The sequence below is a fragment of the Gambusia affinis genome, linkage group LG10 (assembly GCF_019740435.1).
Source record: "Gambusia affinis linkage group LG10, SWU_Gaff_1.0, whole genome shotgun sequence".
Classification (NCBI taxonomy): domain Eukaryota; kingdom Metazoa; phylum Chordata; class Actinopteri; order Cyprinodontiformes; family Poeciliidae; genus Gambusia; species Gambusia affinis.
The window spans coordinates 14093800-14107867 of record NC_057877.1 but is presented as its reverse complement, the minus strand read 5'-3'; the positions used below and the strand labels follow the sequence as shown (position 1 = coordinate 14107867).

At 38.0% G+C, this 14068-nt stretch overlaps 1 protein-coding gene and 1 long non-coding RNA gene across 3 annotated transcripts; both read right to left on the bottom strand.

Annotated features, from left to right (window-relative positions):
* Nucleotides 1–601: 601 nt before the first annotated feature.
* Nucleotides 602–4569, bottom strand: cdkn2c (cyclin-dependent kinase inhibitor 2C (p18, inhibits CDK4)). 2 transcript variants are annotated; one of them, XM_044129085.1, is made up of 4 exons: nucleotides 4551–4569; nucleotides 3994–4069; nucleotides 3029–3155; nucleotides 602–1140 (listed from the first exon to the last, which is right to left on the bottom strand). In XM_044129085.1, the coding sequence occupies exons 3-4, from the start codon at nucleotides 3152–3154 to the stop codon at nucleotides 778–780; spliced, it is 489 nt and encodes a 162-aa protein (XP_043985020.1). In that variant the 5' UTR covers nucleotide 3155; nucleotides 3994–4069; nucleotides 4551–4569; the 3' UTR covers nucleotides 602–777. The 2 variants fall into 2 exon arrangements, with proteins under 2 accessions (XP_043985020.1, XP_043985019.1); XM_044129084.1 differs by lacking the exon at nucleotides 4551–4569 and adding an exon at nucleotides 4377–4530.
* A 2310-nt stretch (nucleotides 4570–6879) lies between these two features.
* Nucleotides 6880–13802, bottom strand: LOC122838440. The gene is made up of 4 exons (XR_006371893.1): nucleotides 13611–13802; nucleotides 11559–11710; nucleotides 10965–11124; nucleotides 6880–7627 (listed from the first exon to the last, which is right to left on the bottom strand). It is a non-coding gene; the product is annotated as an uncharacterized LOC122838440 (long non-coding RNA).
* Between the last annotated feature and the right edge of the window lie 266 nt (nucleotides 13803–14068).

The window sequence follows — 14068 nt, the reverse complement described above, 5'->3', positions numbered from 1 at the left end:
ACATTACATTTGGAGCTGAGTAGGAGAGGACCGATGACTCGAAAAATTATGCAAAGTGGAATAATATCCCTCTCCTTGTGATGTCTTACTGAAGTACTGTTCTATTGACAAAAGATGGTGTATTTAGTTATTTAATTTCCATTTCAGATAAAGAATTTTTTACTGAATTGAAAAGTGGTTGTACAATGTAGTAAGAGCAGGGGTGCTAATAATTAGTTAAGAATTGTTTCTATGCAACTAAATAAATGTATTGGATTTTTTTGTACAATTTTCAGAGTGAGATTATGCTCCTGCTTTAAAACAAGAATGAATAAGAATGTTTATTTATCAAGAATGTATTTTAAGGCTTTTTGCACATCTTCACCGTGTGCAAAAATATGAACCGCGCTATCTGGACAGACTTAATCGGCTTCAGTAAATTGCTTTTGCTTTCTTTGTGGCGCAGACTCGAAGAAGACATCAAGTTATTGCAACATGTGTCACTTTTATTGTTATTAAATTTCTGAAAATAAAGTGATTTGAAACGTCAATTAACAGTAGGCCAATTTTTCACAATAGCAGACTGTATTTGAGAAAACTGAGCACAAAAATGACACAGGCGTGTGTGTTGAAGTTTATTTCTTGTTTTTACAATCAGTATGGCTTCTGATGTCGCATGATAAAGACGCATATCTGTTTTATTTATCAAGCACTTCGGCACAAAGACAAAGGGTGCTGTATTTGAACAACCAAAAACAATGCAGCGCCATTATAATAAACACAAATTAGCAATAAGACCTACTCGAGTCCCAGATATTGTTCAATGAAATCAGCCGTCTCTACGCGATTGAAGTCTCGTGCCAGCCACAGCGCGGTGTGTCCCTCGCGGTTGGTCCTCCAGGGGTCCTCGGTGAGGTCCAGGAGCATCCTCACCACCTCCAGGTGCCCCTCCCTTGCGGCCAGGTGCAGCGGCAGGTTCCCGATTTCGTCCGCGAGATTCACGTCCGCTCCGTGATTTATCAGCACACGCACAGTCTCCACAAAACCTTCGCGTGCGGCGTCGTGAGTCACGGTGAGGTTTAGGATCTGGTCTCGCGCGTTGGGATCAGCTCCTGCCGCGAGGAGAGCCTGGACGAGCTCGGTATTTCCGAGCATCGCCACCTGGAAACATGAGGAAAATAAAAGACGAGTTTACTGGTCGGATGTTTCACAACCATTTCGTCAAACAACTTTGTAAGTTGATTTAGATTTTGAACTTACGTGTGTGAGTTTGTGAAAGATAAACTTACAGTAGCAATTTGTGTTAATTGATAATTTTGTCATGAGTTGAGTAAACTACGGCTTTTAAGTTTGCACTTTAAATAAACTGAGACGAAAAAACATGGGAGTGCACTCGAAATTAAAGTTAGTCAGCTTGATTAGCAAATCGCGTGTAGGAATTCCGTTACTTTCTTGGACCCAAGGCACGTCAATGAAAATTAAACACTGAGAACCGAGGTTTTTTTTTATGTTTTAATTTTAATTTCTAATGTAAACTTTTTCCGGCAACATTTGCATGCCAATATTGAATGTGGATTCAATTGACTTAAACAACAAAGATAGATCATATAGGCTATTAAAATTAACGTAAAACGATACTTGTAGTAAAAGTCAAAGGACTGCTTTCGTTGGAGGAAGGACACTCCAGAATTTCTTCAATCGTCAGATGAAGGCTGAGCAGTAAATCTGTCAGACCCAGAACTCTAACTTTTTTTTATCCTCTTATTGGAGACTTTGATGACAACACGTGAAACGTTCAGTACCTGTGAGCTGGGTGAGCCGTCTTACTACAAAGAGGATACAGACTCCATAGGCATATCTTTAAGTTGTCCCTTCTTTTGTATATTTGCAGTTGTGACAGTATTTTTTTTATGTTGTTATAGTTTTTGAATATACACCAGTTATTTTTCTTTGGCTACATAGTGCCCTATAGTTATTGTGCTTCCTTAGTTTATTTGATATTGTGAGTATCCCCATTCATTCTTTCACTCATTCCCCTGGGAAATGGGGAATGTGTTTCTCTCCTCTCCCCATTGGCTCAGCCACTGTGGAAATGGGGAATGTGTTTCTCTCCTCTCCCCATTGGCTCAGCCACTGTGGAAATGGGGAATGTGTTTCTCTCCTCTCCCCATTGGCTCAGCCACTGTGGAAATGGGGAATGTGTTTCTCTCCTCTCCCCATTGGCTCAGCCACTGTGGAAATGGGGAATGTGTTTCTCTCCTCTCCCCATTGGCTCAGCCACTGTGACTCAGTGGAAAAACACAGGCCTCCTCTTAGAGGTGAAGTCGCTCTACCAGCCACAGTAGGTGGAAGAGATTTTTTTTTATTTCCACCCCTAAATGAATGGAAGTCATTGCAAAGTTCCTGTAAAGATATAGAAATAGTGTGTGCAAACTGTCCCTCTGAATGTAGCTCTAGTTTAATCTGGAGCCTGGTAAGACTTCACCTCTAACAGGAGGCCTGTATTTTTCCACTGAGAAACAATTTCCTACTTTCTCTCTATTTGGACTTCATCTCAAAAATGTTTTAGTGCTGATATTTTCTTTTATATATATATATATATATATATATATATATATATATATATATATATATATATATATATTTTAAATAGCAAACAAAATCATTTTCTCTCTCTCTCTTATGATTGAGATCACAAGTCTGAAAAAAAAGCTTAATTACTTTAGGTCAGAAATTTTCAATTTGTAATATATAACATAGTTAACATGGAATAAATATTACTCCAGCACACAGTTAAAAAAAACAACAACAAAATCTTAGCTTATTATTGAACACAGAGAGAAATGGCAGCTAAATCAACACTGTGCTGTGTCTACTGGAGCCTTTAGAAATGGTATGGCTAGTTTCAACAAGAAATTGAGTAGCTGTAACTCTTTCTTGTCAAAATAACTCTGGAAGAATTACATTGACACAAATTAAACACTCAGCACCGTGTTGATTTAATGCTGCCAATTTTACTAAATAGGAGAAAGTGAACTATTAGCCAGACCTGCAGAGGAGTCCTCCTAAACTCATTCAGTCCATTAACTTCAGCTCCAGCTCTCAATAAATTCAACACGTCTTCCAGCTTCCCAGACGCCGAGGCTTGGCAAAGTAGGTGTGTGCAGCACGCCATCCTAATAGAACAAAGAAAATGGTCTTCTTCTTCTTGTTCCTATATACCTGAGGCCACTCCTCTCCTCTCCTCTCCCCCTTCTCTTCCTGCTGCTCATATTACCTCAAAAAATGGCATATTTTTGCATTAAAAAAAGGCTGAAACTATTTTAGGGGTTTGTTATTAGCATTTCTTTATATATATATATATAATTTCATGCATCCAAAGTTACATCCATTCTTCATCACACATCATACAATTACAAACTATAAATTAGTATAATTAGCATTTTTACTTAATCTCACAGTACACCTAGACACTTATAGTGTTTTAAAATATAAATATAATATTTTAAACATGAAAATAAAAGGCTGAAGGCAACACAATGTTTGGTAGTGCACCACTCAGCAAGCTTTACATGTAGAAAAAAAGCCACAAATTTCTAAGTTTTATTTTTCTTCCATAGATTGTATATGTATGTATAATATTAATTTGTTTCTCCCACATTCATGTGGTCTTAAAATATCAGCTAAAAGTTGATAGACTCTTCCTGGATACATGTGCAGACAGACAGTGGTTTATTGTATTTTTCTCAAATGCTAAAATCTCTAAAATAAGCCTAAGATGAATGCTTTAAATATATATATATTTTTTTTTCTTTAGCCCATGTTTTGCTTAACTATAAATTCGTGTTCAAATTTTGAAGGCATTGCTCATTTATCTTTGGAGCCACACCTGCTGGATTTGAGTTTACCACACTACAATAAATATTCTCTTTTTTTATGTAAAAAAATAAAATATAAAATGGTTTTAAAAAGAAATAAAACTGCAAACACAACGAAATAAAGTGTGGAACTTACTTGAAATGAGGTTTGAATCGCAGCACATGTCTTCCTCTTATTCGGAAACTTTAGAGACTTCTTGCAAGTAAGCAAGCTAGTCGGCCAAACATGGAGGAGGAGGGCGAGGGGGAGGGGGAGAAATCATAAACTGAATTAAAATCAATTGACAAAGCAATCCTGCACCATACTGTCATTAATAAACGGCTGATATCCCATTTCTTAAAACAATCAGCTAGAATAAAGATATAACCAGGCATCATCAGGTACGACCAGCAGTCCAGGTTGGATTCAAATATCGCTGAATCATAGAGAAACATCTCGTTTCCAGAGATTACAGCGCGGCTGACCACAACCCGAACGAAAAATTGCAATATCAGTACTTAAGGTAGAAATAGAAATACCCTTTGAAACAAAAACGGTGTATTTTAGGTTCAAAGTGAGGACGAATAAAGTGCTCCTTTTTGTTTGACTTCAAAGACAAGTTAGCGTTCAGTCGCTTTGTTTTAAATATGAAGTTGGCCTGATTGGACTAAGCCCAGCTATAAGACAAAAAGAAGAAGGAATGCTATTCGCACCATTTTGTCACACAGAGGAGCAACTGTTGCTCCGGGGAGGTGTGGTCTGTGCCCACGCTAAAACTGGACCACATGACTGAAGTGCATGATTGATCATGTGACTGATATTAGCCAAACACAGCAGTGCCCTCAGCAGGATACGATCAAATACGGTCTTAACTAGGATACAGAATAGAGTCCTAGTGTATATGCATAATAAGCTATAATAGCTGTCAAAGTCCTTTCAGAGTTTATAAGTTACTTTTGCTCAAAACTCTAACATATCGTGGTGTTTCTCTCTTCATTGTCCTCATTCCCTCAACAAGCGCGTTGCCCGCTCCGTTACAGGAAAGCGCTGCCGTCCCCGCTTCGTTGTCTCAGCCAGATTATCCGCCGGCGAACTGTGAAGGAGCGAACCAAAGTAGCCGCCGCATTTTTATCTCCTCTATAACCGTGGCGGGTCACGAACTTGATGGGAGAATAAAATCCGGAACACATTTAAAATTCAAATTTTAACGAATATGCTGACAAAATGGCCTCTGCCCGTCTAACACTCCGTACCTACCTGTATTTAATGTTCACGTTCAAGTTTACTTAATTATAAAGCACGTTTAAAAACTCGCAAATGTGCAGCAGAGAAGTAATGACACCAAAAGCAAAAATAGCCCTAAACAGTAACAGCATCCCCGCTCCTCCTCCCACAGACACACACACACACACACACACACACACACACACACACACACACACACACACACACACACACACACACACTTTCTTACTGTTCTCTCTTTCTGCAGCAAGCAGCCCTCTTCTCCACATTCATCTTTTTTCAAATGAAAAAGCCCCCAACAATCCAGGGTTTTGTTATTTCCTGCTGTTTGTCTTTATATATATATTTTTTACAAAGTGTGATATAAAAGTTGCATTAATTTAGGGCACACTTTTTTTCTTTCTGATTGTGCCATTTTCAAGTCAGCTCCTCGGGGCTCCGAATGGGCTGCTTAAAACATGATTAAAATCGACAGACTGCACTGTGCTTTCTTTCATTAATTATGAGAAAAGTTAATTTAAGTCATTTTGGGACTTTATCAATGAAGGTCAAGATATAGACAGTTCCTGAAATGGTTGCAAAAAACAGTCTGCCCACACAAATGGGAACTTCTCTCTTTTTATAACGCAGCTGTAAAATTTTGCTTTAAAATAACCACCAGCTACATGAATGGGTGACTTCTGTATGAATGGGGAATTATGACTCTAAACATTTTCTTGTGTGTGTATATGTTAGCAGACTATACCAATGAAATTATTTCAGATATGTAAGCCTGCATCCACTTTGCTATTCGTAGATCCCCTTTGTTTGCTACTCAAAATATTGTGCTCCAGTAAGTGTGAGGAGAAGATAACTGGAAAACGTTGCGTTACCAACAAATGAATCTGCAAGAATGGCTTAATAAGATGTCTGTTGATGAAGATGAAGTAGTTTACTTAGAAAGCTTTTATAATGTGGTAACCGACTAATTAGGCAAGAAACTTATAACAAAAATGCAATTGAACAAAAGAATGAGCCTGTTATATATTTCCTTTGTGGAGAGTAAATAAGGAAGCAGTCACTCATTACTTCCAATTTTTAGTTTCGAAATCAACGGCCTTCAGTTTGTCTCATTTAGATTCAAGTTTGTTTTGTTCATGTTGACATTTAACAGCTTAAAGTGAAGTTCTGATGGACATAATGATCCCTTTACATGTATACATGTAAAGCACAGGTTTCAAACTCCAGTCCTCAAGGGCCGCTGCCCTGCAACTTTTAGATGTGCCTCTGCTGCACCACACATGAATACAATAATTAGGTCAAAGCTCTGGAGAACTGATCTACACAAGGAGGAGGTAATTAAGCCATTTCATTGCAGCGGTTTTTTGTACCTGTGGCACATCTAAAAACTGTAGGACAGCGGCCCTTGAGGACTGGAGTTTGACATCCCTAATGTAAAGGGATGTATACCCTTTACATCACAGGTGTCAAAGTCCAGTCCTCGAGGGCCGAGGTCCTACAGTTTTTAGATGTGCCACAGGTACAAAACACTGGAATGAAATGGCTTAATTACCTCCTCCTTGTGTAGATCAGTTCTCCAGAGCCTTGCTAATGACCTAATTATTCTAGTCAGGTGTGGTGCAGCAGAGGCACATCTAAAAGTTGCAGGACACCGGCCCTTGAGGACTTTTATACTTTTCATGTATACATCTCATGTATACATTTCATGTAAAGGGTGAGATGTATACATTTAATAAACTATAAAAATGCTTATTTTCAGTGGCAAATGATCATGTGCTCTGACATATCAGTCTGCATATTCGTGTCTTAGAGGGTTCCTTACCTCGCCTTTACCAAGAGTTTTATTTTTAGAGATGTATCCTTTAACAAACTAATCTGAGAATCACATAAATCTAGACTGCATAATAGTGGAGATAGTGATTATTCGTAAGAAATCTAAAAAAAATACTAACAAAGAGATGCTGTTCCAAAAAGCAACACGAGATCAAATATTAGCAAACAGGAATGTTGTAATCACCTGCATGTGTTTCTGTTAAAGCTAAAGATAAGAGTCAGTTCGGCTGCACAACTTTGGTGAAATACCCACAGTACACACACACACTGCTCTGACATTTCTAATAATCTCAGCAGAGGAAGTCACTTTCACAATTCATCTTTCCTGTTGAATTCATAAGAAGTAAAGTTTCTCTACTAAAAGCTATAAGGCAATTGTCAGTGAACTTAATTCTTCCCTAACAGAATATGTTGCACTATGTATTTTATTAATGGAAAACATGAAATATTGTCAGTGATATTTGGACCCATCAAGTGACTATCGTACCTGATGATGATTCTTTTCTCATTTGTTTATGGCATTGTTGCATTAGCAACAGACCCATACTGAAATCTTCAATCTGTGGAGACAACAGAAAATTATAAACACAGTCTTGAGTGAGGAGAGGGGTTTCACTGGTTCGCTTCCAGTCTTCTGCTTCGTCTTACTGGTCCCAGAGCAAATGGACGAAAACTTTCAGAGGTTGTCCGAGAAGATATAGTCATAATGAGTCTACAGAAAACAAAACAAAACAACGGAAACAATAAAAACATATACCAAACAACACAGAAAATAATAATAATAATAATAATAATAATAATAATAATAATAATAATAATAATAATAATAATAAACAGACTGTCTGGCTCCAGATAGCTTCCAGTGTCTGTAGTGCTCATATAATGACTGATTATAGTCATGAGTTTACAAATCCACAGTAAAAACTTTCAAAGATGTAAAAAATGAACCTCTTGCTTTAATTTGTAAAGCACACATTTACATTTGTATTTATATATTTCAATCCATGTGTAAATGTCAGAATGTTTCTGACAACAAACTCCACGTCCTGATCTTCACTGACCTTTTCTTAAGTCTGTAATAAAGGATACGAGAGAATAAAAAACTGGATTATAAAACAAACGTTTACAAACTATACTGTAATGCAGTGAGAAATACATGGAAAACATAAGTTATTCATATCATGAACAAAGAAGAATGTTTTGCTTTTTTTGTTGCTTATTGATCCCTCGGGAAATAGGACACTGGAGCTGTTTAATAGGAATGACATTGAGATCTTGATCTGATTTAACGATGTATTATCTTTATTCCCTGCTTTGCGACGACGTGCACTGTTTGCTTTTAACAGAACAGCATGCCGAAGATTAGTTCGTAAAAAAATATTAAATTATCAGACGGGGCAAAGCAGGAGCGGCTTCCTGCCGCTCCTGCAAAGCAGTTGACCTTCAAGTTTTCTTGCAAACTTTTAATATATAAATATGTTTTAGAGCAACATTTAGTATGTAAAGCACACATTTACAGTTGTGTGCATTTAGATTTAGACCTTATATGAATCTGTTAGCTGGTCGCAATCTGCACACAAACGCTTTTAGATTAAAAATAGCTCACCAGTAAATGGCGGCCACATGTTGATAATCACAGCCTAAAAAAATACATAATCTTCTTTTCCAGAATTAAGATAATTATATTCTCTCCCGAGTTTCCATTAAGGAAAAAAACGTTTTGCATGCGTGTTGCGTACATTGTTTATAATGCAACAAATAAATCGCAGATTTCTGCCCAGGTCCCGCTTGCAAATGAGATCTGGATGTCAATGGGGTTTTTACCTGATTTAATAAATGAAAGAAAATGAAAGAAAACATACCGCTCGCTTTAGTAAATGTTCAGTTCGCTAAATTTATTTAATTTCTTTGAAGCAGCCAGAATGCAGCGCAATAATCAAGCCGTGCAGATCATTGCGACTCTCCACCGTTTCTAACCTTTGCAATGTTGGTCACTTTAAGAGTCGGGGGACAAAAATGGGCTGACCACTAGACGCTGCTTGCAGGCTAGTTCAGACCCTCACAGCGAGTTTCGGACTTTGGCGACCAGCGATAAATAAATATTCTACCTCGAGTTTTGATAATAATTTCTGATTTTTCTGTTATCTGACCCCAACAAGGATCAGAGCCACAAGTATCATTAAACACAAAGTTTAAAGTAATAGTAGGTCAAAATAAGCTCACACGTCCCAAAATAAATTAGTTCAAAACGGATTGCCAGATACATTGATACTCATTTGTGACGGCCATTTGTTGTAGCATAGGATTATTTATTTTCAAATTAAGGTTAACACTTTAAAAAATAAAAAAAATAATAAAAAAAATCCGCATTTGTGACATACAAAGAACGACTGATGGAACTAATTTTATTGCTGTATTCCCACAGTGTATGGTCAATAAATAGCTACCCTGACACTCCTTTACAGTGCTTGATTCAGCAGTTTACAAGTCGGGGCAGGTAAACTCCAAACGATTTTAACAGGTGGGGAGGCATCGGCTTATTTTTGGGAGCGCAAAAATTAATCTAATCTGCTGCACAGCGAGCGATTTAGCGCTCATGTTGCGTTTAAATGAGGGGGGTCATTTAAACTGCCCACCCACAGTTGACTTTGTGGTTGGGCGATGCCCGCCAATGCCAGCCCATGCCTCCGGGCCTGAAGAGTCAAGTTTGGACATGACTTTGCAAATCCCGGTTCTCTGTATCAGTCACGCCCAAACGACAGAAGACAGGATCTGAACAAAGAACTATGTCAGCTACGATCACCAAAACACCCAGACTTTTTCCCCACTCAAATACTACAGCATCAAAATTCACACCAACACATATGACTTGCTCATGTTAGCTTTACACTGCGTGAACAAAGACGAGCTGCAGTGTTTGCAGTCATAAAATGCTTTAAAAAAAATACAGCATTATAAACAATAGCAAAAGAGACCGTGTTTAACTATAACAAAATCAAGATGAGGTACACACATCACCTAACACAGCGAACCGAGACCCTATTTTTAAAACTGAGCTTAATGTCCAGTACCAACTTTCCAGAAGCAAGTAGGTGGGGATAGTTGGAAAAGGAGGTCAGTTGTGACCAGAGAAAATATCCTGCAAGGACTTTTGACAGAATCCAAGTTCCACTTCAAATATTTCATTTGACAGAGTCGGTTCATACATTGGCGCAGTGGTGATAAAATGTTACTTAGTTTTGCAGCCACAATGAAGTTCGATTAGGGACATTTCCTGCTTATATATAGTTCTAGCATCAATTAATGCTTCACTGTCTTATAAATGAAAGGCGGATCTTCGCTGGTACTTTTGAGACACTCATTCTCGATACTTTAAAGCTGCCTAACAATGAATAACAAATAGAAATGCAAAAAACATTCTTCCAATAACAATTAGGAAAACTTTTCTAATGCACTTTTTATTAAGTGTCGTTTTTTGTAGTCGGTAAAGTCAATGTTTTACTTTTTAAATATGCCAGGAAACATAAAAATCAACAGAGAACGCAGCCGAGGCCTCAATTTACAATTTACATACAATTGAGATTTTTGTGTTGTTTGGTTTTATGGTTACTTTATCAATTTTTAAAATTGATTTTGCTGTTTCCTTTATTTTGCATTGTTATTCGACTAAACAGCGCTCGTTGTTTTTAAAACCGCGTTCATCAAAGAGAAATGGACTGAAGTCTTATAGGTTCAAAGTGTTCCAAGCGTTTCTATTTTAAATAATGTGTCAATTGCGGCGGAAAACCGCAATAAGCTGTTAACATGAATAACTTTACTGAATATTGGCGGATCTTTTCTGTTTTAAATTTACTGTTTTCATTGTAAAGTAAAATTCAATGCACCCTAAATAAATACATTATTTTTTTAAAGCCATGACGCCTCTGCTCGACAGCGTCCTAAAAGGTTTTGCTGCAGGCCTTATGCCAACCCCAAATCCCTCATTCGGGAACAAGAACGCTCTTACAATGCATAAGACGTGTTTTGGTCAGCTTTTTAGACGGCTTTACCCCCACTGGAGTCCGGTCACTCTGCGGATGGGTATTCTCCAGATGCAGCCTGATCACCACCAGATGTTTCTCCCTCTCGGCCTGATGCAGCTGCAGGTTTCCCTTTTGGTCACTGACGTCAACCCACTTGTCAATCAGCACGCTACACAGCTACACAGCTCTGGGAAAAAAAATGAAGAGACAACTGCAAAACTATCAGTTCTCTGATTTTACTCGTTTGAGTAAAATTAACTTTGTTTTTTTTTTTAATTCTATGAACTACTGACAACGTAATTCCGAGGAAAAAAATGTTGCATGTAGGCTATTTGCAGAAAATAAATGGTCAGAAAAACGAAAAAGATTAAACGCTTTCAGACGGCAAATAACGCAAAGAAAACAAGTTTATGTTCATTTAGAAACTACAATACTAATGTTTTAACTCAAGAAGAGTTCAAAAATCAGTATTCGGTGGAATAACCGTGATTTTTAATCATAGTCATGCATCTCGGCATGCTTTCCGCCAGTCTTTCACACTGCTTTTGGGTGACCATATGCCACTCCATTGAGTAGAAAGAGGCGAATTCAACTGAGACTGAAATGGAATGGCTGTCATACATGTACATATGCTGATTTTTTGGAAAACTGTGCAGTGGGTTCTTAATGTTTTCCAGAGTCCGGGATTGCGGCGGCGGCGTCGTAAGTCACGGTCGCGCGAGTTGGGGGCAGCCCAGTGCCTTGACCAGTGCGTTGTGCTCCAGCCTTACCACCTGGACACAAACAAAGAAAAAATAAAAATAAATAGAAAAATATTAGATCCCTTTTGCTGGAAAAAAAAGTTTGACAAAGCCCCATGCATGTTTATGTGATCATATAATTTCAGTCTCTTTGTCTGCATTACAGACACTATCATGACGCGTATTTCACTGCCAAGTACTTTCAAATCTGCAAATGAGTGTTAGCTAACGGTATGACTTAATCGTGCTTGTGGTTTATAGTTTCCTGTGAGCGATTTTCCCCTTTTTATTTTTCTTCCGGGTGCGGCCAATCTGGATCCAAAAGAGCCCCACTCTTTTGGCCGTGTGTGTTCCTCATCACAGATGTGCCTCTGCACAGACGGCCACTCTTTTGGCCGTCTGTGATGAGGAACACACACGGCCAAAAGAGTGGCTCCAAAAGAGAGCACAGTCACTCTTGGCCGTCTGTGTTCCTCCACACAGATGTGCCTCAACACACTCTTTTGGCCTCGTGTGTGTTCCTCAACAAGAAGTTACTTAAAACAATAAACCTTAGCAGTATAGTTTTGGACATTATCATAGTTTGTTAGATGATCTAAATTTATATTGGAGGTGGTGCCTTATTTTGCAGTGCATTAGTAATTTATTTATGACTTTTAAAGTCATATATATTTTTTTCCATACAACTAAAAAATGCTCTGTATTTTAGAATGGATCAATTCAATCTTAATGTATTTTTATTTGCTTTTACAGCGACAACTTCCTGGTTCATTTAGCTGAAATACTTTTTGTTTTATGGCATGTACATTTCCTATTAACCCTTCATTACATTTGACTAGCTCATCTGCAACATCACACTCCGTCTCAAAATAATTTCTTTACATAGATCAATCTGAAAAATATATTCAACTTAAGAGATGCATTTGTATGGATTCATTTGAAATGAGTAAATTGAAATAAACTGATTTAAAGACATCTATCTTTTTCAAACTGGTATAAAAAATAGGTTTAATGCTGAACAAAAAGAGAAATGTCTCTTATATTGCAGCCGACTCGCAGGACGCAGTGATTCAAGTTTTCAGCAGGCCCCAAGAAGCGCCCCCCGCCCACTCCCCCCACACACAATTAGATTCTAAATATAATTATCATCATTAAAAATGAACCACACTGTTGGTTTTTTGCAAACACTTGAAAGGGTTTACTATTGCCACATGAACTACTTTTAAGACAATAACTATAGGGGAGAGACAATAGTTGTCCAAACCCACACGGAAAAAAAAATCCCTTTGAGGATCCAAGAACTAAATCAGAAACACATGTGTTTCTAATTTAGTGTTTTACAATCATGTAAAACACTGTTTTAAACAGTGGAACATATACGACTGAGAAGCTTTCTTTTCATCTATTTTGGATGGAAAGAAAGAGGTCATCAAGAACAGCGGATGTCCAGTTGCCTTCTTCTTAAGGCTTTAATATTTCCATGTCCTGAATGACAGAACACAAAGTCATTCAAATTGCTGCTTGCGTGTTTGGAGGCAAGTAACACAACACAAAAAATATTCACACAAGACTTTTGGCCTTCAAATGTTTACACTGTAGGTTTTTATAGGTTTTATGTCCAACTTATAGACGTATTGCCGCCATACCATAACACAAAACAAACAGATTTCACCTCAAATGACCCTTGAACGGCAGCACACGCATCCCTGCCCTATGAATTGGGAAGTAGCCTATTGTGACTCTACATTTGAATAGCTAAATGTCAAAGACTATAAACAAGCGAAAGCAAAAACAAACAAAAAACCACACACACACACCCGGCTACGATGACAGAAAAAAAAAAGTTGCACCGATCACCAGCCAACATGATGTCATTAACCGTCACTTCCCGCTCGTTTTCAAAACAGTAATCACAATAGAGCCTGTTTCTTACTGTATGTGGGCCTCATCATGTGAGAGCTTCACTTTATGACGACGATATTGCTGAATCGTAGCGAGGTTTCCTTTCATTTCCAAAAATGACTCGTCCGGGTCTCAGATAATGCTTTCACATCATCACCCGACTGAATATCTATAATAATAACGCTCAGATCCCCGCTGAAGAACCCTCATATTTAAGATGAGCTGCTAAGAAGTGAGCCTCTGTCAAACGTTTAGATGCGTTTGAAATTGTCACCGAAATAGGCTCAGGTGGCCTGATTGGACAGAGCAAATTTAAATAGGAGGAGTCATAACTAAAAACTGTGAAAGAAAAAAGAGAAAGAAACTGGGAAAAGAAACCATCTTGACGCTACGTGGCTGTGTGGATTTCAGCAAATGGAGGATCTGGTCCACAGAGCTGAGGCCCCTCGCAACTTGCGCATACGAAGTTTCATCAGCTCCTTATTCATC

Bases quoted from the DNA above. Each gene is read 5' to 3' on its own strand.
- cdkn2c (XM_044129085.1), bottom strand. From the start codon at position 3,154: ATGGCGTGCTGCACACACCTACTTTGCCAAGCCTCGGCGTCTGGGAAG. The intron at 1,141-3,028 runs GTCTGGCTAATA...TCATGTTTCCAG, and splicing joins TTAGGAGGACTCCTCTGCAG to GTGGCGATGCTCGGAAATAC.